The sequence below is a fragment of the Equus quagga genome, chromosome 16, assembly GCF_021613505.1.
Source record: "Equus quagga isolate Etosha38 chromosome 16, UCLA_HA_Equagga_1.0, whole genome shotgun sequence".
Taxonomy (NCBI): Eukaryota; Metazoa; Chordata; class Mammalia; order Perissodactyla; family Equidae; genus Equus; species Equus quagga.
Window position 1 is genome coordinate 31,665,323 of NC_060282.1, and position 24,736 is coordinate 31,690,058.

The following is a 24,736-nucleotide window of genomic DNA, read 5'->3' on the forward strand; positions in this document are numbered from 1 at the left end:
ATTAGAGAATGTTTAAAATGTTCTCTTACAAAATTCTTCTGGCAATACATGTGGTAATAGGAACAGGTATCTTAACAGTTACTCATGCATAGTTTCATTCTCTCTTGTGCTCTGTGGTTAATTCTGAGAGAGACTAATTCATTGTAATGGTAATTTGTATTCCTTTCCAATAGCACTTGAGATGTAACAAGCATCACCAGAGCACCAAAATGGTCTTTGTGAAAGAAGAAACAACGCGGCGTGTCTGTAGTCCTTTGATCAAAGTGAGGAAAAATATGGATTTTATTTCATTTGTAAGATGTCAGCAATCATTGTTCCTTTCTTATGCTTTGAATGACTATTTCCATCCTAATAATCTTTCCAGTACTTGAACCAAGGGTAATTTAAATAAGAACTATTATTCAGGAAAAATTACTTAGACCTCACGCATAATGCTTTGGAATGTTTGTTATACAATGACTTTGACAGTTTTATGCCTGTACAACCTTACTGTACGTTCCATTGAGTAATCCCATATTGGAGAAGAAACACACACACACACACTCTTACCATTAATTTTGCCTTGTTTAAGCAGATGAAAGTTAATTTTAAATAAGCAACCATAAACTTAACAGATATTACAGAAGAGAAGGAAGATGAATAGAATAACTTTATTTCTAGAAAAGAAGCAGCATATATGGAAATGTAACAGCCTAAAAAATTCAGAATATTGAACAGAGGGGTTTTATTGGAATGAGGTAAGATTTTAAGTACTAATACCTTGCTATTTCATATGAAATGCCAGAGTAAAATGACGGCAATTTTCTACCTGGTAGTGGTATTCCTGAAAAATGTATAAATCCCTTAATTATTAAGGCTTTTGAACTTCTGTTATTGTGTATCTTATATCATCTACTGAGTATTTAAATTACATAATCCTACAGTGTTGCATTTAATACAGGGGGTTTCCTTCAAAAAGTGAACATAATAAGCTACCTTTTTGCATCACAGTCATTATTTGTCATAGGAGGAAAAAAAGGTAGTTTGCAGAAGGTGTTTCTTAGAAGTATCCTGTGGAGAGTCTCTTTTACCCCATCGCTTCCCAACAACCTCCTGTCTACTGGGGTGGTCTCTAGTTCAAATGCCAAAGCTTCCTTTTTTGGAATGAACCAGAATGTATTTCATGTAGCATGCAAAAGCGTTAAATTTCATTCCAGATAAGCAAGAAACTAAAATGCATTAAGTTAAAGAAAGATAGGTTTGGAATTTTCTGTTTGAAGCAATATCTTCTTTATTTTAAAAACTATCACTTTTATCAACATAAAAACAATGTGTATGAAGTTGCCTTGTGGTTTTTCCATTTTTTCTTTCATTTGTATATTCAGAACTCGAGAAAAAGCTTTCTCGGTTGTTAGGCAGAATCCTGGAGCTGTCCATGACTGTTTAACATGCATTATCTATAGTGATTATTTTGATATGAAATATACCTCATCCAAAAGAAGGTGATGCACTGGTTATTTTAAATGCATCTTTAATGAAATAAACTACAATGAAATGAACAGAACTACAAAGTATGAATATAGAACCTGACACATCGGTTGGGAGTATGGTAATACATGTGTGTGAGAGTATATGTGTGCAAGTATACACACATGCACACACACACGTACACACATATGTGCACTTATATGTGTTATTAAAGAGGTAAACTTTATGATTAGTGTGCTTGAAAATATCATAAAGATCAAAGAAATTATCTGCCTAAGCCTTCTGTATGAATCTCACATTGAAAATTTGATAGCATGCTCTTGCCCTGTGTGTGGCCTCGATGGCATGCCCTTGCTTCTGACTGATTTATCTCTTGATTTCCTGAACAGCACATTCCAGGAGGTGGTCAGGAGAGTCATCTTGCCTACATGAGCACAGCTCCTTGCATGCTGTCATAGTCTTTCTGGCTTCCTTCTTTATCCCTTCATCCTCCAAGTTTTCCAAGTCACATATTTGTGTATTAAGGCAGATATAAGAAATTTATGCCCTCCCTGCCATATTCATTTGGGACTGCCTCTGGGAAGACTTCCTCAATTCCTTCATTTAGAGGATTCAAAACTTCCTTTATCCTACCTCATTAGGTAGGCAGGCAGGACGTTTGTACCTTTATTCCAGCACTTGTAACACACTTGCATTATAAGTAGTGTTCATCATCAGAATCAAGTTTTCCTCGTTCTTTTGCTTTCATTGTATAGCACAGTGATTAGCTCATGGTTGTTTTTCAATGTGTTTGCTGGATTTTACTTAATTTAAATAATAAAGATGATTGGGAAAAGAAAAGTAGGGAAGAAACAGGAAGACAAGATAGGATTATGTGGTTCAATAAGTGAGGATATTTGTCTTCAGACTTATCTACTTTTACGTCATTTTACACTGGTCCGTTGACATTCAAAAAGGCATCATTTAATAATTGGTAATAGGATATTTCATACTTTCAGGAAGAACTGTAACTAGGCTAAGCTCACAATTAGAAGTTGTCAGTATTTTCATATGCAAGTTCATTCATTCGTGCGTTAATTTGTTTATCTAAATATTATTGAGGACTCACTCTGTGACAGGCACTAAGCGATACCAAGCTGAACAAGACAGTGCTTGCCCTCAAGGAGTTAATGGTGTACTGGGGTGGTGGGCAATGTTATTATGAAAAAACGTACAGGATCCTCTAAACGTACAAAGGAGGGGTCTTACAGAGAGGAGAATCACAGAAAGTTTCCTTGTGGAGGAAAAACTTGAACTGAGGTTTCAAAAACAGGATAAGGGAAAATGAGGAGGAAAAGGAATATTCCAATCAGAGCAAAGGCATGTGCAAAGGCATGGAAGCAAAAGAAAATAATGTATGTTTGGAAAAAATGCAAATAACTTGGTGTGTCTGGAGCATGAGGTACAAGTAGGGAAGCTGAGTCCAGATCATAAAGAGTCTTCCAAGCTGATTAAGAAGTTATGACTTTATCTGCAGGTAGTGAAAACCACTGAAACAGTTTAAGCAGCGGCGTGACAAGCCCAAATTTGTGTTTTAGATAGATCCCTCTGGTTGCACCATGGATGATGGATTGGAGGAAGCAAGTCTGGAGTCAGGAGACCAGTTATAGGGCCATTAACAAATCCAGAAGAAAAATGATGAGAGTCTGACCGAAGTCACTGCCAGTGAAGATAAAGAGATGTGGTAGGGAGAAAGGGAAGCAAGGAGAGGGATGGACCTAGGCATCCTTCAAGAGACAAAAACAACACATGTTGTGCTAATTGAATGTAGAAAATGAAGGCAAGGAATAGTCAAGATGACTCCCCGTGGCTTGGATGAATGGGTGGGTAGCGGCGGTACCATTCATTGATAAAAGAAACAGGGGAAGAAAACCAGATTGTATTGGAGAAAGACAAGGAACAGATTTTGGACAGAATGGTGCCTGGGGATTAAGGGAATCAGACATTCTAGCTGTTTTTCTTAAAACAGATGTGCTTGCTGGAAAGACTTGATCCAGGACTCGTCTATCGTGTTCCAGTATCATTGTTTCCTAAGTGCCATTAAGAATATGTACTAAATATTTTATAGACGCAGATATATACATCTATATTCAATTTTCTGTAATAAATAAAAATTAAAATCTTGCAGAATCCTGTTCCTTATAAAGGAAGTTTTAAATCAAGTGATTTGAGAGCTTCAAGAGACATTACAAATAATGTAACCCAGCCCTCTAAGTTGTAGATGAAGATCTGAAACCCAAATTGCTTCAGCGACTTGCACATGTTCACAAAGTCAGTCAACAATAGTATCTAGATTAAAATCCAAATAACTGGCTCCTTGCTGAGTGTGCTTTTTATATACCATCTGCCTTTTAAAAATGTAAAGGGAAAAATTAATCAGACACATAAATATTTTTAAAGTTTCATGATTCTGTCTTTTTCTGGGCATGAGAAAATGGGGTGAAAGAGAGGTGCCAAGCTGGTGAAATGTGTTTTGGCACAGGAAACATCTCATTTGTTAATATGAAAAGAGAATGACTTTCCTGGGTCCTGACCCAAGTCTGGGGCACTATACATGACTGGCAACTTTCAGCAGCCGCAAAAATAAGGTCTTAAAAGAGTCATAACCAAGAAAAATGATTGCAGAAGAATTGTTCATATGGGATTTTCTGGGATATCTTGATAGCTTAGCTTCTCCATATGCCTCAAAGGGGGTCTTGCTACCACTCCAATGGAGGTGATATAACAAACATCCACTCATATTATTAATGTCAATAGCTGAGCGCTTCTCCCTATCAGAGATAATAATACTTACAGGAAGACATATAGTCAGAGGTAAACCTTATCAGAATATTCACAACTCTAGTGAAATAACCCATCAATATGTGTCTAATTCTGACAAAACTCAACTCTTTGTACTCGTAATATCTGGCACTAGGCTTAATACATAGGATCCGTTTATCACATACTTGCTAGAACAAAATCGAACTGATGCAGGGTTAATAAGTTTGAACTAATTTTAGGGTCTGGTCCTGATTTTTGCCATTTTTGGGGTAATGCATAGGAAGAATAAAATCCGGGAGATGTTGAGGTCTATGGCTGAGGAGCAGTTGCTGGGCGTCAGTTCTGGGAAGCAAAGATAGAGTCCAGAAAGCAAAGTCAAGACCCCAAAAACTGAAGGGGCATGAATCAATATTGTGAAAGGGGAACCTCAAATTAGGAGCCAGCAGCAGTAAAGCAAGTAGCAGGAAACAAGGAATTGGGAAAGAAATGTGGAGTGGGCCAACAATACCGGCAGCCATTATTGTTGGCTCAGCCTGCCGATGTAAGTCTATTTCCCACACACTGAGTGGCTACAACCCGGCATCTGACGTTAATTAGTTGTTTCACCTTGCTTTCTATAACATCCCTGAACCTGAGTCACCACGTCTATAAAACGAGATCCTGGGAGCTCATAATATTTAATGTCTCCTCCAGCTTGCTTCTTCTAATGGTTTTCTTTCTTCCATAAATAGCGAGTGTTCCTTCAGATACCAAAATGAGAAATGGGATGTATGTCATGCCTATCAGTACAGAAACTGTTTCAAATGTCAGCTAAGTAGATCGATTGTCTAAAAAGACAATTATACTTCTCCATTTGGTAAAAGAAGCAGTATACTGAGAGACCTAATAATAGAAATTCCTGCAAATAATATATTTGGCCTCTGCCATCTTTTTTTATAAACCATAAACCTAGATAGAGTTGCATTTTCAATATTGCTGCTGATTTATGAAACAATGATATTAGATAAAACTGTTAACATTTAAGGCATTTTTTGCATTGTTTTACCTTTTTATTGCTTTCCCATATTTACCCTTTTACTTTGTTTCATGGTTGTTTTGCTATAACTGAGTAATACCATATGCATCAACATTCAGTGAGAATCCACTTAATCTACAACATATTTTAAGTGAACAATGCCTTTGTCCGTTTTTATAGGGCTTAAAATGTTATTTTCTTAAGGATTACATGGAGAAAGTATTCTCTGTGCTTTAAGATATGCTCTCATTTAAAAGATCCCCTTGAAATGATCTCTTGAAGTGAAATGACAGAGAATACATTTCACATGCAAGACATGTCATAATCTTACACAGATTTTGGTCCTCATGAACATGAAGCAGCAAGAATTTTGAGAGACCAGTAAGCGAGCTCTCCCAGAACTCTCTTGTAATGGAAAATGGAAGCATTAATTCTCTCCGAGTCATTGGGCAAAAGATATGGGCAAACGAGTGAACTACAAATGGCTGATAATTTTGACTTCTTAACAATATTTTTGTCTATTTAATAATGCTACTTAATCATACAGTTAACTGTATATTTGCTTTCTCACCACCTATAACATTTCCCCGGATTTTATAACCCATCAATCAGTGTGAAAATGATTAAATAAAAAAATGAGGGGCCAGCCCCGTGGCAGAGTGGTTACGTTCACACACTCTGCTTCTGCAGCCCAGGGTTTCGCTGGTTCAGATGGTAGGCGCGGACATGGCACCACTTGTCAGGCCATGTTGAGGCAGTGTCCCTCATAGCACAATCAGAGGCACTCACAACTAGAATATACAGCTATGTACTGGGGGGCTTTTGAGAGAAGAAAAAAAAAATGATTGGCAACAGTTAGCTCAGGTGCCAATCTTTAAAACATAAATAAAAAATTTAATAAAAATAAAAAATGAAAAAATTACCTATCTTTGACTGTGTTTCATCTCATCAGTTCTGTAGCCTTCATTTTATGTATTCCTTGCATGAATATTGTGTGTTATCAGAATGTGTCTATGACATTGGTGGTGGTGTGCTTGTGCTTGATGGGTGACTACCCTTTAGAATGGAGCACAACCTGCAGGACCATCTAGCCTCTTTCAAAGTGACATACAAGCTCATCCACTGACTCATTGTGTGATAATAGACAATTGACAACTTCCCTGAGCCTGTTTCCTTATCAGTGAAATGAGGAAAAATAATACAGTGCCTAGATCGTTATGAGGAGCCAATGAGCTACATATTTGTAAAACCTGGTATGTACCTTGCCTTAGTAGAGGTGTTGTTGTTGTTATTCCCTTTGTTGTATTTTACAATGGTTTGTGAGAAATAGAATAAGTGGAAGAAAGCAAACATGCTATGAACTACATACTAAAAAAAAAACCAGTAAGAACTGACAAGGGCATTTTCAGTGACCCCTTGTAGTAAAAATGCTGGCACAGTCAACTTTCCATATACCTGGCCCTAGAGCCTCTCACCTCACCTCGAATTAACTTGGTCTCCAATATGGTGAAGCAAAGTGAAAGTAACTACCCTCTAATGATGCATGATTTTCTCAAAGGAATAAGTAAAAGACTTCTCAATGAGCTGGCTAAAAATGAAGTCAATTAATCAGTCAACCAACCATCCAACCTTTCCAACAACAGAGCTGTTCATACAACTCTGAGGCTAGTGGAACATCAGAAGATAGATTTGAGTTCTTTCTTTCATTTCTATCAAGTTGCCTAAGGCCTCTGAGCCTCTGTTTCTTAAATCAGAAAGTGGAGTCAGTACTCCCCTTGTAGGGCTCGTATAAGAATCAAGTCAAACAATATATATGAAAGCTCTTTGTAAACACTAAATCACTTTACAAACGTCACATTTTTTCCTTGCTTAAAAATCATCAATTATTGTCCCTTATCTCATTTCAAACCACATCCTACATCCTCTTGCTAGTCTTTTGGACAGTGCTTTATGAAATTCGAGTCAGATGCTGAGAGTGGCAGTATAGTCAAATAATTTTACAATTCAGGTTGGGAGTACCCTACGTTATAATTCATCAGCTCTTGTGGTCAGCAACTTCTAAGCTTAAAATTTACATCTTAGGTGTTTATAAAATATTGAAAGTTAAGGAAGCCATCATATTCTGTAACATATTTTTAAAATCAGTGGGGAATATATGAAGACAATCAAATTTGCCACAAGTCTTTCCTGAACCTGGCTGATATGGCACATCAAGATGAATTTCACAGTTATCCATCTACGGAGGAATGTTTACAGATAAGATGAAAGTAGCCCTCCATATTAATCACACATTGTATATTTGACTTCTGCCTCCCTCCTCAGCCTTTAAATCAACTACATCTGGTTTTCGCTACTTAAGTGTGCCATTACCTTTTGCATTAAAAGGCAGTTCCTCCTAGAGAAAGCAGTTCCATTTGATTAAAAAATAATTAACTAGAGTTGTATTCATGTAACTCATCATGGCAGCCCAACTAAGAGTTTTAGTATAGGTTGGAGACCTACTTTATTTCTACAACAGCGTCAGCAGAATTGGGAGGCTCTTTGTGATGAATGCTGTCCTAAGGCACTTATTTTGCTTTGCTGGCATTAAATTTTAAAATTAAAAAAAAAAGCACGGTAATACAGAATAGAGAGATAGGCTCTAACATAGATAGAATCACAAAGGAGCTGAACGTTGATGTAGTCACCCTGTGCCAGAGGGTGTCCTCCTCTGTGGAGACTGTGGCACATGGTTCCTATTACATGCAGAGCAAGTCAAGGTCGGGGAACTGACTCCCACTTACCAACTGCATAATAAACTGATGTGTCATTATCAAGCAGATCTGTATTGGAACTCACTGATTAGTGGATTTTCTCTCAGGAGAGAAATCTGCATAGGAAACCAAGTTGTTATTTGAAATTTCTAGGCAAAAGGGAACCTGACGTACAAGGTAAATGTAATGATCTAAATCACTGCTACTCAGGGAAACTGTTGTCGTTTCACAAGCAAGGTAAGAAACTTGCACCAGAATGTAAATTGAAGCATTAGAGCATCACTGTCTTCATGGAAAGTCTTGCTCCTATTTATATATATTGTATAAGTGAACTAAACAGTGTGCTTAGTGACATAGATGATTTGCATTCTGGCACGATGTCCTCGTCTCATGGCAGACTGTTCACAAATAGTTCTCATACAGGCAGTTATTCTATGGACCACATTTTGTGAACTACTGGCCTTTGCCTCAATTGGAATTATATTGGGAAGTTTTTTAAAACATAGAGTTTCCTAGTATACACTTTGAAAATTCCAATTCAGAGTTCTTTCGTGTATTGTACCTCCATCCACATTTATAAAATTTCCTCCATGAAGTTTTGATGAATAGACAAGGTTTAGGAGCTGCATAAGAAAATGCATAAAGTAGTTAAGTGGTGCTAACTGAATAGGTTAGAGTTTAAGAACATGGGTTTTGGCATTGAGAGTTGAGTTCTTGTTTGTTCTTGAGCAAGTTATTTATTTTCTAAGCCTCAGTAGTCTCACCTACAAAGTGGCCATGATAATACCTACCACATAAAGTTGTTGTGAGGTTTAAGTGCCGTTGTAAAAGGAACGCACATAGCTCAGTGCCCGCCACAGAGTTACAGTTGATAAATGCCAGCTGTAAATGGCGGATATCACCTCCATGATGGAGACTTACCTCCCATTTTTGAGAATACACATGTTTGTATACAACCCCAAATTCCCTGGACAAGCAAGGAACATACTGCTAATATTTGCCTTCTGAGGCTTCCTTTGCTAAACATCCATCAAATCTATTAGTCAAGACTCTTTCTGTGTTAAAAAAAAAGGCGAGCTGTTTCAGGGGAGATTATTAGATCACACAATTTACAATTGAATGTCCAAGGGTAGATCTGGCTAAAAACACGACTGGATCAAGGTGCTCTAAAGGTATGCTTCTGTCTGTATCAGCCAGCTATCTATCATCTGTTTATCTATCTACTTATCTATCTTTCTGAGTTGGTCTCATTCTTAGGCTGGCTCTGGTTTTGTGATGGCAAAATGGGGCTTCAATGGTATCAGGCATATATATTACCAGCTTACTAACCACAGAGGAAAAAGAAGTTCTTTTGTAAAATAGTTGGACAAAATTCCAGAACGGAGACTTAATGGTCTTGCTTACAGTATCTTTCCATTCTTGAACAATTCCCTCTCTCTAAATAAGAACGGAACATTCTGATCTGTCAGGCTCAAACATGTACCCACTCCTGAAGCTAGGGTGAGATAACTTCGCCTGAGTCATTTGTTCCGCAGGGAAAAAGGTGATTTCCCAGAAGAAAGTTAAGGGATGTTATTAAGAGAAGGGGGAACATAGGAGGCAGAATCCAAAACAAGAGTCTCATACTCTGACTACCATCCTTCCCCCCACTCTCCCATCGTTGTTTAAATATGTTAGTTCAATTGGAATAAAGCCCAAATCTGGCCTAGAGACCTTAAAATTTGTTAAGATAATTTCCAGATATTCATTCTAATCTGTTTTGCATTTGTTTTATAATACATTTTTATAGGTTGAATTTTTCCCCCTACGTCTAATTTGGGAATAGACAATGAAAGGGTGTTCCTTATATTGACAAAGAACAAAGTCAGAATTTATCAGTAACAATGTAAGTTTGATTTTAACCTTTAGTTTTCTTGAGCTTGGGGAAGAGTCATGTTTGATAAATAGAAATAAACAAGAGATGGTGTTAGAAAGTGAACTGCCAAAGTTTCACAAAGGAGAATTTCGTTTGAGGCTATATTGATTACAAGATAATAATGTTACTATGATTTAGAAAATACTGGATGTATTATGGTTCACTAGCATCAGTAAAAATCACGTAGCCTTTAATGATTTGGAACCCAGCTTGTGAAGCACGACTTGGCAGAGCTATCGAGTGGTTAAGAGTGTTGGTATGAAAGTTAAGGACTTCAGCACTCAAATCCAAGCCTAGTTGTTTTTGTGGTGTGTGGCCTTGGACCTGACTTCCCTGGGATGCGATTTCCTCATATGTGTAATTGAGTAATAAAATGTAGTCACCACGCAGTGGTGGGGGAGAATTAAGTGCACTGACAGGGAGGTGCAGGCTTCCTCCATATTTTTCAAACACTGCATATGCTTAGCTTTATTCTGCCAGGTACCTAACAGACTCCCTTGTAGTAAGTCACTTAATAATTCTTCTTGGCCCCTGTGGTACCATTTGTTTTACAATCACAGTATTTGCTAAGATGGCACCATAAAGGACTAAATGTTACCCACGGTGAGAAGGGCAAATGCTGCTTTATGGGCTTATATTTACAATACCATTTTGGAGCTTGCAAAGGAGCACTGGAGAATGGTTTTAGCTAGCTCTGAGGCTCTGCAGCTCACTTCATATGCTGTTGCCTATACTTTAATATTCCCTTAAAGGCTTGTTTTGGGGCATGTGCCCTCCTCACATTCCTTGTCCCATCCCCTAACCCAGCATGGTCTTTTATTTATCATTACAGAAATGGGAGCAGGAAGCTGAATTTTTCTCAGAGATGAGTGATCAATATCATGTATTGGAAAGACCAGAGAACCAAGATTTAGATTTAAATTATCGTGCTAACTCTGCTGTATTCTTGCTGAGTGACCTTGGGCTCACAATCGACCTTCTCTGATTCTGTTTCCTCAGCTGTAAAATAAAAAGAACAATGAGGCCATCTGTGCCTAACTCTCACATCTTTGCTGTGAGGGTTAAATGAGATGACATTGAAAACAAGAGAGCACCATCCACGTGCAAATTTTCATGATGATTGTGATTTGGAACATATATGCATCAGTATATTGGGACTTTGTTAGCAACTGGATCCCTGTGTGCTCTGCTCCCATTTCCCCAACTCCCGAAGATGCAGAGGATCCCTGGCAGATGGCAGATTTGCCAGCTGTGTCTTATTTTGTCATTGTAAATATGATGTGTTCCAACTGAGAGGCTTTGCTTATAATGTACTGTATTTTGTCCTTTATCTCTTGCAGATTGAGAATTACATTGTGGAAAATATGAAGTCGGAGATGGCCCAGATACAGCAGAACGCAGTTCAGAACCACACGGCCACCATGCTCGAGATAGGAACCAGCCTCCTCTCTCAGACAGCAGAACAGACCAGAAAGCTGACAGATGTTGAGACCCAGGTACTCCGCTGGGCCAGAGTCGACAAACTCTTAACCAGGAAGATATTTTTCCTTTTGCTTACTACATAAACACAGAGCACATTGCAGCACTGGGATTGGTGAAACATATACATTTTTGTTTATTGATAATAACAACAATGACTGCCTGACATGCTATGCGTGTTTCTTTTGACTTAATGAGGGTTGGCATATTTAGCTTTGTATGTGTTTGCAAAAACAGGACTGGCAAAAGACTTAATCAGCGTTTAAATTCAAATAAACACTGCAGCTACCAACTGTGATATGATATGTGTCAACCAAAATAACCATTTGGGTCAAATCGACACCTTTGATGTACGTTTTTGATCCGTCCTTTTTTGTCCCTGGTAGTATTCCAGCCAGAATTGCACCTGCACAGGTTTTGTGCATTCAGTGGGTAGGAAGGAAAACCCCAAATAAACTGATCAGGAATGTGTAGATTTTTTTTTCTTCAGCATGATTTTATAATAAGAAGTCAATTAAAACTTTATCCATATATATACATATATCTTCATATATATGTTTATTACCCTACCAGGGACAATGACATACTTATTTATGTGCAGTTGTAGTTATTTATGTACAAACCAGTAAATTTCCCTTCAGTCATCACTGGCACAAAACTACCATTACAGTTCAGTGAAAATATCATTTTTGATGACAAGAAGATGATCTCTTGGTCCCCTTTTAACCATGGAAATAGTTATTCCAGTTACCATTTAGAAACCCAGAGAATGATTCTATCTCAATACAGTTGATTTCTGGAATCAAAACGAAATATATTGTCAAAAGATAAACTGAGGCACATTAACATTTCCAAGAGTTTATTTGAGCAAGCATCGATTCAAAGTGGGCGGTGCCTAATGAGAAGTAATTATGAGCATTCTACTGCAGGAGCTAAGGGAAAGGTTTCAACAGAGAAGACGCAGAAGCAAAGCAAGACAATTATTCGATTGGCTATAGCTTCAGTGGCTGCCTTATTTAGGAAAGCCTCCATGGCTGTTTGTGATTGATTGTTCTTAAGTTTCATTATCTTGAATTCAAGTGCATTGACTCTGGCTTAGGCTTTAGTTTGCTTATGTGGGTTACCAAGGCATTACAGCCACTTTGTAATGGCCTCCTTGTTAATTATTTTAACAACACAAATTCAAAAGAAAGATGCAACTTTATTTCTGTTTTATTTCATTTGTGTTAATGGCATCACAGATCATATGTTGGTATTTAAAGAGAAATAACAATGATAATTTATATGGATAGAGCATTTTTTTTTTAAAGATTGGCACCTGAGCTAACCTCTGTTGCCAATCTTCTTTTTTTCTTTTTCTTTTCTTTGTTCTTCTTCTCCCCAAAGTGCCACCCCTCACCCCAGTACACAGTTGCACATTCTAGTTGTGAGTGCTTCTATTTGTGCTATGTGGGACACCGCCTCAGCATGGCTTGGTGAGCGGTGCCATGTCCGCACCTGGGATCTGAGCCAGCAAACCCTGGGCCGCTGAAGTGGAATGCACGAACTCAACCACTATGCCACCGGGCCAGCCCCTAAAAATTATGATATTTTATATAATCATTTATCATCACACTAAGCAAGCTTGGTGATCTATGAGCATTGGCTTCTTGTGGTATAAATAATCTGAGTGTATTTCCTTTTATTTTTATTAGAACAGAACGTTTAGGGGCCGACCCCGTGGCCGAGTGGTTAAGTTTGCATGCTCCGCTTCGGCAGCCCAGGGTTTCGCTGGTTCACATCCTGGGCGCGGACATGGCACTGCTCATCAGGCCACATTGAGGTGGCGTCCCACATGCCACAACTAGAAGGACCCACAACTAAAATATGCAACTATGTACTGGGGGGATTTGGGAAGAAAAAGCAGGGAGAAAAAAAAAAGATTGGCAACAGCTGTTAGCTCAGGTGCCAATCTTAAAAAAAAAAAAAACAAAACAGAATGTTTACCGTCTCCTACAAAGCTGTATATATATTCAAAAACTGAAATACACAATTAATATTACCCTACTTGATTGAACATTTAAAATTTTTATGCATTTTTGTTATAATAAGTTTTATGATATACGTAGCAGGGTTTTGTTTTATTTTTCCCATCCCCAAAAGTCTCTTGAGTTGTTTTTGTCCTCTTTCCACCTGGGAATTGGAGTTGTGGGGGGAAAAAGTTTCCATTGTCATCATATTAGTCTCCAGACTGTTAAGATGAATGCCAAGTAAGATTTTAAGAGATAACACGTTCTTCATTCTTAAGGTTGAGAGATACGTACCTTGGAAAATATGGAAAATAGTACAGAAAAGTCATAGAAAGAAAATAATTCCCTGTGTGGAGCAGGTAAACCTAAATAGACACTAAAGGCCAACGAAAGTTTATTAGATGAATCAAGAAGGATTTTAAGATAGCTGAAACCTGGAAAACATCTCAAAAATCACAAATCCACCAGAACTGGCAATGAGAGAAAGGTGAAGAAGGAAGACAATAGCCCAGACAAACTATGTCTGACCCGAAGAAGTGAATCTTTAGCGTTCATTACATCTTCATTTTAGTGTCTTCTGATTATCTACTCTATGTGTAGGTGTGATGCTCCAAAAGTTTTTCTCGTGACCATGTACCCACGTGGTGCTTTTTTGAAGCTTTGCAATAGGCCATGTTCTACTTAGACATAAGCATTCGAGTGCACTCAAGTCCCGATGCAGGGCCAAGTTTACAGAATGACTCCCGAGTTATTCCTTCATCTCAATACACTTTATTCTTTTGTAATAAGCATTTATGAAACAATAGATACTTTCGAGTTATCCAGGTATGCTCTCAGGTTTTTGCTCCCATATTCGCTGTACTTTGTTTTACGTTGGTAAATGCTGCTTTCCTAAACTGGTTTCAGGTCCTCAGTCATTTTAGGAATTCATGCCAATAGTTTTGCAATATATTTTAGTGCCCTAGCTTTCACGTGATAATGTTATAAGTAATTCAGTACTTTCTAGTCCTCCACTGACCTTCCAAACTGACACTTAACAAAAGTTGGTAGAGCCACAGTTTTACTGCAATGGCATTTAAAAATACTCATGCTCAATAAGCATCATGGTCAGAAAAGAGACAGATAATGAGCACATCTAAACAACCCAGCTGGCCATGGTGGTGAGAATCAGGAACCAACACCGTGCCCAGTCCTTCCTCCTTAGTCTAGCTTGCAGTGTTTTTCTCACTCCGTTATCAGTTTGTACCAATATCTCCCCTTCTTCCAGTTCCTCTTTCCAAGGGCGCAGTATGAAGAGGTTAAAGTCAGGCATTATTCATGTCCCTTCCTGTAGTGTGAGTCTATTTCTGACTTCTTCCTCAGGCCAATGTTATTTAAAGGCACACTAAAAGACAAACTACATTAAAATTCACCTCTAATAATCTGTGCTCAGCTCTGTTCTAAGCAATTGTACATATATTAGCTATTTAATAATTTTTTAAAAATCCTATGGAGTGGGTGCAAGTACCATCCCTTGTTCAAAGATGTGGAATTGAAACCCAGAAAGATGAAGAAACTTTCCCCAGATGAAAGAACTAGGAAATGTTAAAGCAAAGATTTGAACCCAGGCAGTCTGGCACCAGAGTCTAAATGCTCTACCAGCTCTTTATCTATACGACGTCTCTCTTGTGATTCCTTTCTCTCTCTAAGATTGTGGACACTAAATGGGTCCAAGCAGAGGATAAGATGGAAACCAGATAAAGCAAAAGTGATGTGAACCTAATAGTAGCAGCTGAGGGTTTTCTCTAAATGATGAAGATGTTGCTGCTGTTCTGCGGCTGTTGATGGTACCACCAATTGTTGCCATTTTACTGTGTTTCTACACATCATCTCATGTAATCCCAGGATCCAGTGTTGTCTTTGCCACTTGCTTGTTGTGTAACTATAGAGCAGTCCCTTAGACACTGATCCTAAATTTCTTCCAATTTTCAATCATTTATGTGGGAACCATAATGTTAGAAATTAATCAAATTTAAAAAGTTGTATTTTGAGTACCTCCTTAATGCAAGATATTTTAATAGTTACCATATAGAATACAACAATAAGTAAAGCAGTCCTTATCCTCAGTGAGCTTAGTTGAGTTAATGTAGCGAAATTTTTCTAAACCATTTCTTTCTTAACTTTCCATCAAATTAATTAGCAATGGAGCCTTTCCTTACAGCTAGAAAAGTGCGCCTTTCCAGTCTCCTACTGTGGGGGATATAATTGGCCAATGGCCCAGCTGCTGTGCTCTGAAATCCATCACTGTATTGGTGCAGAGGCCACAATTATCAGTGGCCATTTCCAGCCAAGACACTTTGTGACAGCCATGCTTAGTCAGACTTGCTCCTGGGAGCAACAGGACTCCGCTGACACATGACTTTGGCTAAGGGCTCTCTACCAGCTTTGCCAAACTTTCTCACAACTGCCCTGCAGTCGAGGACTTCCACTCAATCTCCCTTCCTTCCCTCTCTTCTTCACTGTGGTTAGCCCTGCATCCTAATCGGAAGGCACTCCTAGCTAACTTTGGCTTCTTCCCAATTTTTTCTCCCAGGCATTTCCCTTAATAAATTTCCTGCATGTCTAAACTCATTTTATCATTTGCTGCTCAGAGGTCACAAACTATCACACCTGTTGTTTGGACTTTAGTCATACAATTACAGATTTAAGGCTGTTTTGGAACAGTTGAATCAATGAGCATGAATCTCTAGGCAGAAATAGGTTTGAAAAGGCAGCTCTCAATGTTGAACTACTGGATCTCCTTAATTCGATGAGAGAATAGTTGAATCATCATTTAACTTTACCCTAATTGAAATGGCAGTAAAATAAATTTGCTAATGGATAATCCAAGGAAAATAACCTAGTAATTAATTTTCTCACAAGCTCTGAAAAAAATGTTTGATAGCCCATTAGGAGAGGGCTTGGTGAACTATGACCCATGGGTCAAATTGAACTGCCATCTCTTTTTGTAAGTAAAGTTTTATTGAACGCAGCTACACTCATTCATTTATACATTGTATATGGCTGCTTTCTCAATACAACGGCAGAGTTGAGTATTTGCACCAGAGACCATATGGTCCTCCAAGACTAAGATATTTACTATCTGGCCCTTTACCAAAAAGCTAGCCAAGCCTCGCACTAGGATACAAACTCCTAGAGAACAAGAATTTTATCTGTCTTGTTCACTGCTCTATACTTAGGATTTAGAACAGTACTTAGTACACAGTAGGCTCTCAATCAACACTTGTCAAATGATTACAATAATTAATATTGCTCTCTTAATTTCTGTAGATTTCAGCCCAATGCTCCCAAACCCAAGGGCAATGTCCTAAGGGTTGTGTGTTGATAGTAATATATATCCACAAATTGCTAATGGGTCAGAATAGGACTTGGAACAGAAGCAGTCTACTGCAAAGATGTTTTGACCTACTAAGAACGTTGGCTGAATTTATTTTTCTCTGTACTCTGAGGAGCATGAGAAATTTGGTCACTTTCCTGCCTCATAGTGCTAGTTTAGTGTTGGGGTGGGGAGAGGGGAGAAATTGGAGCCATCAGCTGCACAAGCAGAAGCACTCGTGGTAATTTGAAAGAAACCACTTTGATGGCAGTTGGTAGTGACTAAGAGGAGGTACCTTTCCTGGCCAGAGAGAAGCTGCTTGTGCACAGCTACATGAGCCTGCAGGAAAGAACCCAGACTCCAGAGACAGGCTATCTGTCTGGCTTGCGTTCTCACACTACTGTGTTTTGTCTCTGTTGGGCAAGTTACTTCTACCTGCAATTTCTACATCTGTAATATAAGTTCCGTCTCTACTAAACTCCATAAACCAATGAGGTTATCGTTATATTAAATATATAATATATGTGTATATAATAAAAATATAAAATATTGTATAAAATGATTACATAATATTCATTATATATTATTGTATTATATTATCACAACTAAGATTAACCATAATTCTCTAAGATTATCTAATTTTCACATTCAAATTTCCTTGGTTATTCTACTGAAAATTTTATAGGCATTTTCTTTTTCAAGACTTAATAGTCCCTTTTAATTTCGAGCATTCTTTTGCTTTTTTTTCTTGAGACTTTTAATAAACTGAGTCAATTGTTTTGAAAACTGTCACATATTCTGAATTTGTCTGAATATTTCTTTATAGTGTGTTTTAATTTACTGTTCCATACTCCATGGTTTCTTTAAATTGGAAGTTAACTCTAAAGGCTCAATTAGATTGAGTTAAACATTGCGGTAGCAGTGCTTTGTAAAATTACTGCTTTCTTCCTATTGCATCTGATTAGGAGGCACAAATGCCAGCTTGCCACACTCTCAGTGATGCTGTATTAACTTGGTTAGAGTAGGCGCCTCCTTAGCTTTCCATTCCAGTGGTCTGTTTCCCCTTGCAAATTAACAAGTGACCTATCACATTGCCCATCACTGACCAAATAAATTATTTCATTTATTTTGTAAAATGGTGATCTTCTAACTCTCATTCCTTGTACATCTATCAGCTTTTATTCTTCTGTAAAAATCTAATTGCCAAGGTATCATACATTGTGTTGTATTTTTCACTTGGAAAACATAATTAAAATAAAAGGGAATAGAAACTTACAAACAAGGCTGATTTCAAAGTTAATATGCCAATGAAAGAAACTTTCTTTTGTGGGAGATTTCCCTCTTAAGGAACATCAGAGGCACCCTCAAAAGTATTAAAGGGGAACTGGCTGAAATTCTCTAACTTCCTTTTTTGAGGAACTAGTTTTTATTTTAAAATTTTTGTTTATTTTTTTAAAGAAAGAATTAAAATTTTGTAGTCCATAAATCCTCGGTTTCAAGCCTTATGTATTCCTTACTCTGTGGTATATTCTGGAAAACTTAAATTTGAAATTGTTCCTTGGGGTCTTGCTTCACATACCCTTAACTCTCCTTTTTTCTTTTCTTTTCTCTTCTTTCTTTCTTTTTTGCAGAGATGTGCTTTTGGAATGTGTTTAAGCTAAAGAAGGAAATGTCTTTTGTCATTTTAATGGAACACTTAGATTATTGCTAAGCAGCAAGTTTCATAGACACATGGCAAGAGAGTGGTCAATTTATCATGGTTTCCTGTGCCATTCTCTCAGTTGCCTGCTTTTGAACTTCAGGCCTATTTTAATACTTCGGTGGAGAGAGTTGAAATAAAGCAGCTATTGAGTCAAGGTGATGGGGAGAGAAGAGAAGGGATTGGCATTTGTGCTCAAACTGGCCTGAGAAACCCTACACTTAGCCTGGACTTCTGAGATTTGTCCCCCTCCTTCTCCCACATTCAGATGCTGCTTTAGATTTGGGCTGTAATAATTGAAGTCCAGCTGGATACTCATGTGGCCTCTTACCTTCTTTCTGACCATTACCCAAACTGAAAAACAACTCACTGTCCACTGTCTAGCTTATCACCCAGCAAATAGCTCTGAGTGCTCAGTGTGCTTGGCCCTATACTGGGCTCTGGAGATTTGGCAGGGTCCAGAGGGAGTAGTTCTGCCTCTGTGCAACTGACATCCTCATGGGACAGAGAGACAGCAAATGAGAGAATGGATAGGATGATTTCTGATAGTGATGGTTCCATAAAAAAATAAAACAGGATGACCTGATGGAAGATGATGGGGCAATTACTTTACAGAGAGTAGCAAGGGAGGGCCTCCTTTAGCAAGACTTGAATGATGAGAAGAAATCAGCTATTCATTTGGTAAGGGGTGGGCATTCCAGGCAGAGGAAACTGCAAGTGCAAAGGCCCTGAGGTGGAAATGAATCTGGCATGTTAGAGTGGAAGAAATAAGATCAATATTGTTGACGCATAATGAACAAGAAGAGAGTGGCAGGAAATGAGATCTGAGAAGTAAGCAGGGTCCTGATCACATGGGACCTCTTAGATCAAGCTAAGAACTTTAGAATTTATTCTAATTGCAAAGGGAAGCCATTAGCATATTTAACGTAAGAGATGACATTATCTTATTTATTAGGCCCTTTCTACTGAGACAGCATGTTTCAAAATGTTGGTTCCTATCAACGTAGAGGTTTCCCACTGATAAACACCACCCTGAATCATTATGTTTTTAAGAATATCACTCTGGTTGCTATGTAGCAAAGTAGAGAAATAAAGTAGAGAAATTTAGGAGCCATAGTAGTTTCTAGACATATATAGGCAGCTTTGTTTTTAATTTTGGACAGTTCCATTGTGTTCTCATTGTTCTCTCATGTTCTTCTGTGACATGGAGAAGAACAATTTCTGTTTTTTATAAAATAAAATTTTGGTATTTGAGAATATCAGGAAGTTTGATTAGGGAGTGTCATGGATAAGGGAGAAAATCTGTTTTCTTGAATGGCATATGATACACTTGATTCAGCGAGACAATGTACCTTTCGTTCATTCAATAAATATCGAGTGTCTTCTCTGTACCAAGCACTGTTCTAAGTGTCACCAAAAGATACAGATGGCTCATCCCCTATTTAGCTATTTTATTTTGTAGTTTTTAATAATAATTTATTTTATGAATTGTTATTCTAGTTAATAGAAAAACAAACAGAAAACTTCCCTGGACAAAAATACATTTAATAGTTGAAAGTGCTATCTGTGTATCCCCAATCTTTACATTCTCTAACATCTTTTCCTCTGGGCGGCTCCTAACTCTATCTTCAAATCCCAAGTTCTCTTGTTCCTGTTTTTCCTCAAATGAAACAACTCAGAACAGGAAAATATTTTTTAAAACTCTGAAATAGTCCACAAGTATAAGGTTTGATTAGTAGTAGTAACTTTGAGACTGGCTTTTAGATCCATATTCATGACAATTGTGTAAATGAGTCATAGCAGCTTAAAACATTTTTAAAGCACAAATGCCCCATCTCAACATTCTCTTCTCCACCCGCCTCCCCCAGCCCTACCCACCAAACCCCCCAACAGGGCTGGGACTAGGGTGAAGGGAGTGAGATAAAGTTGTGCAAGACTGAATTATACATGTGCAGGAACAGATACTGCTCTTTATTTTAAAATGATATTCTGTTCAACATGGATTTTTTCTGGTATTAATTTTGATCTTTTAAAATGTTGCATTAAAATATCATTTTTCTTGATTACTGAGTTTTTGGCACTTCTTTAAATTTTGCAACTGAGGCAATTTCCTGTCCCATCTCACCCTAGTGCCTGTCCTGCTCCCCTGCAAATACACCCCCTCCCCCAGCAATCTCCTCCAGCCCCAGCCCAGCCCTGGCCATGTCAGTACATTTTGAAAAGGTTTTCTGTGTGCATCTGATATAATCCCAAGTTTAGACCTGCTATAGAAAAGGAAGACAGCGCTAATGGTGTCGTTTTAGAGGAGGACCTTTAGACTGATATTGACTTTCCAGAAGTTTTCCCAGGTCCCTTTCAGTATGTAATTCTAAGAAAGCTGTGTTGGTTGTAAAAGTTTTCAAATGACAGAAGGAGTTTTTAAAACTAATTATACCTTCTCCTTTGCCCTTTGTACCTCCCTTAGGGAAGAAGCTGGGTTGGGGACAGGACAGAGGCAGGGATAGACAAGGGCAATAGCCCAGTTTGAAGGCATCTTCTATGAATGGAGTGTGTGACGTTGGCTTGGAGGATGTGTAGGTTTGGGTTCATGGCTCACAGATTCATGTCCTATTAAAGCTTAACTAGCATCATGAGTCTTCGTGATTCAAGATGAGTCGAACATTTACAGCTTCTAGAGGACCCAGTGTAGTGCAGTTGAAAGGATAACTACAATCTGCCTTCAGTGCAATCTGGGCTCCTGGTCACTCCATCTCCTCAGGTTAAGACCCAGGATGGTTTGACTCTCCCTCTTCTTAGCTTTCTGTGTAGAGCATCAGAATTAGAGTCACACTGTCTGAGTTTGAAACCTAATTCTTGCCTTGTTTCCTGTGTGGATTTGGGCCTCTCTCTGAGCCTCAATTTCCTCATTTGTAAAGTGACGACAACAATTCCTTCTTCAACAGGTGCCCATGTCTATGATATGACATCTGGAAAGGCTTACATGACCTAACATGATAGATATTCAATAAATGTATGATCATGAATCTGTTTAAACTGTCAAGAGTTATTTGCACATTTCTAGTTGGTTTTTCTAAGGCAATAGATTGAGGCAGGCATATTTTTACCTGCCTACTAGTTATTCTTAACTATACACGATATCTAAGACCTTGTACTAATACTCATCTTGGACTTGTAAATATTGGAGATAATATATATAAAGCAACTAGTACAGTGGAATATCTTAGGGATTTGGGACACGAAAATTTAGATATGAAAGTGGATTTAACAACTCAATTTTCTCGTTCAACCGCAACCTCAATTTCAAACAAATATGTTTAAGAGACTTGTAAAGCACTAATTAATAGAATGTATGCCATTTAATTAATAGAATGTAGACCATTTAATTAATTACTTTAATAATGTGTGGAAGAAATGTAATTTAAGAAGAAAACACAGCTAAATAAAAAAACTCAAATAATTGTTTTCTACTCTTTGTGATTGAAGTTTGAAATGTTTTTATCTTTTATCGTAAGGTACTGAATCAAACTTCTCGACTTGAAATACAACTGCTGGAGAATTCATTATCAACATACAAACTAGAGAAGCAACTTCTTCAACAGACAAATGAAATCCTAAAGATTCATGAGAAAAACAGGTGAGGATTGTTGTATTCCAAAAATAGTTATGTATGCACTTATTTCTATCCTTCACCTCTCTGCCAACTCTTAAAAAAAATTGAAGTGATTTGCAAGAAAAAGGAAATATAGAGCCAAATTAATTTTTAACATAAAAAGAAAGGAGAGCAAAAGGTGAATACAGCAAGTATGTCAACAAGATTAATACTGTGGCTTACACTGTTGAAATATTTGCTTATTATAACTTTTAACGCTAACTTATCTAATGTTCAGTTGTTCAAATCCCACCATATCTACAAAAATTACAAAGCATACCTTGGAGATACTGTGGTTCCATTCCATTCCACTGCAGTAAAGCGAGTATCGCAGTAAAGCGAGTATCATGACGTTTTTGGTTTCCCAGTGCACATGAAAATTATGGTTACACCATAGTGTAGTCTATTAAGTGTGCAATAGCATCAGGTCTAACAATGTAAGGACTTTAACTTAAAAATACTTTATTGCTAAAATATGCTAATGATCATCTGACCCTTCAGTGAGTTGTAATCTTTTTGCTGGTGGAAGGTCTTGCGTCAATGTTGATGGCTGCTGATGGATGAAGGTGGTGATTACTGATGGTTGAGATGGCTGTGGCTGTTTCTTAGAGTAAGATGACAGTGAAGTTTGCCACATTGATTGACTTTTTACAAGTGGTTTCTCTGTAGCATGTGATGCTTTGGTAGTGTTTTACCTATAGTAGAACTTCTGTCAAAGTGGGAGTCGATTCTCTCAAACCCTGCCACTGCTTTATCAACTAAGTTCATGTAATATTCTAAATTATTTGTTGTCATTTAGACAATCTTCACAGCATCTTCACCAGGAGTAGATTCCATCTCAAGAAACCACTTTCTTTGCTAGTCCATAAGAAGCCACTCCTCATCCATTAAAGTTTTATCATGAGATTGCAGCAATTGAGCCACATCTTCAGGCTCCACTTCTAATTCTAGTTCTCTTGCTACTTCCACCACCTACGCAGTTATTTCCTCCACTGAAGTCTTGAACCCCTCAAAGTCATGCAGAAGAGTTGGAATCAACTTCTTCCAAACTCCTATTAATGTTGATATTTGGACCTCTTCCCATGAATCATGAATTTTCTTAACATTATCTGGAATGGTGAATCCTTTACAGAAGATTTTCAATTTACTTTGCTCAGATCCATCAAAGGAATCACTATCTATGGCAGCTATCGTCTTATGAAATGTATTCTTTAAATAATAAGACTTGAAAGTCGAAATTACTCCTTGATCCATGGGCTGCAGAATGGATGTTGTGTTAACAAGCATGAAAACAAAATTAATCTTGTTGTACATAATCAGAGCTCTTGGTTGACCAGGGGCATTGTCAATGAGCAACAATATTTTGAAGGCAATCTTTTTTTCTGAACAGTAGGTCTCAACAGTGGGCTTAAAATATTCAGTAAACCATGTTGCAAAGAGATGTGCTGTCACTCAGGCTTTGGCGTTGCATTTATAGAGCACAGGCAGAGTAGATTTAGCATATCTTAAGGAACCTAGGATTTCTGAAATGGTAAATGAGCATTGGCTTCAACTTACAGTCACCAGAAGCATTAGCCTCTAACAAGAGAGTCAGCCTGTCCTTTGAAGCTTGGAAACCAGGCACTGACTTCTCCTCTCCAGCTATTAAAGTCTTAGATGGCATCTTCCAATAGAAAGCTGTTTCATTTCCATTGAAAATCAGTTGTTTAGTGTATCCAACCTCATTAATGAGCTTAGCTAGATCTTCTGGGTAACTTGCTTCAGCTTCTACATCAGCACTTGCTGCTTCACCTTGCACTTTTATCTTATGGAGATGGCTGCTTTCTTAAACCCCATGAACCAACATCTGCTAGCTTCAAACTTTTCTTCTGCAGCTTCTTCACCTCTCTCAGCCTTCACAGAATTGAAGAGAGTTGGGCCTTGCTTTGGATTAGGCTTTGGATTCAGAGAATGTTGTGGCTGCTTTGATCTTCTATCCAGATCACTCAACTTTCTCCATATTAGCAAAAAGCCTGCTTCACTTCCTTATCATTCAGGTGTTCATTGGATAGCATTTTTAATTTTCTTCAAGAACTTTTCCTTTGTATTCACAACTTGGCCAGCAGTTTATCACAAGTGGCCTAGCTTTTGGCCTGTCTCAGCTTTTGACACGCCTTCCTCACTAAGCTCAATCATTTCTAGCTTTTGATTTAAAGTGAGAGACATGCGACCCATCCTTTCAACTGAACACTTAGATACCATTATACGGTTATTAATTGGCCTAATTTCAATATTGTTGTGTCTCAGGGAATAGGGAGGCCTGAGTAGAGGGAGAGAGATGGGGGAACAACCGGCTGTTGGAGGAGTCAGAACACATACATTTATTGATTAAGTTCTCTGTCTTATATGGGCATGATTCGTGGTGCCCCAAAACAATTACAAGAGTAGCATCAAAGATCACTGATCATAGCTCACCAAATATAATCACAAATATAATGATAATGAAAAAGTTTGAAACATTGCAAGAATTACCAAAATGTGACAGATATGAAATGAGCCAATTTGGGAAAATGGCGCCAATAAACTTGCTTGATGCAGAGTTGCCACAAACCTT

At 37.9% G+C, this 24,736-nt stretch overlaps 1 protein-coding gene across 6 annotated transcripts in view; it reads left to right on the top strand.

Annotated features, from left to right (window-relative positions):
* The window catches only part of ANGPT1 (angiopoietin 1), a 239,768-nt gene that overhangs the window by 124,622 nt on the left and 90,410 nt on the right, over positions 1-24,736 (top strand). For all 6 annotated transcript variants that reach the window (XM_046641603.1, XM_046641605.1, XM_046641604.1 and 3 more), the window contains exons 2-3: positions 11,293-11,448; positions 22,007-22,128. In XM_046641603.1, coding sequence (XP_046497559.1) covers positions 11,293-11,448; positions 22,007-22,128 — 278 coding nt within the window. The remainder of the gene's footprint in view (positions 1-11,292; positions 11,449-22,006; positions 22,129-24,736) is intronic.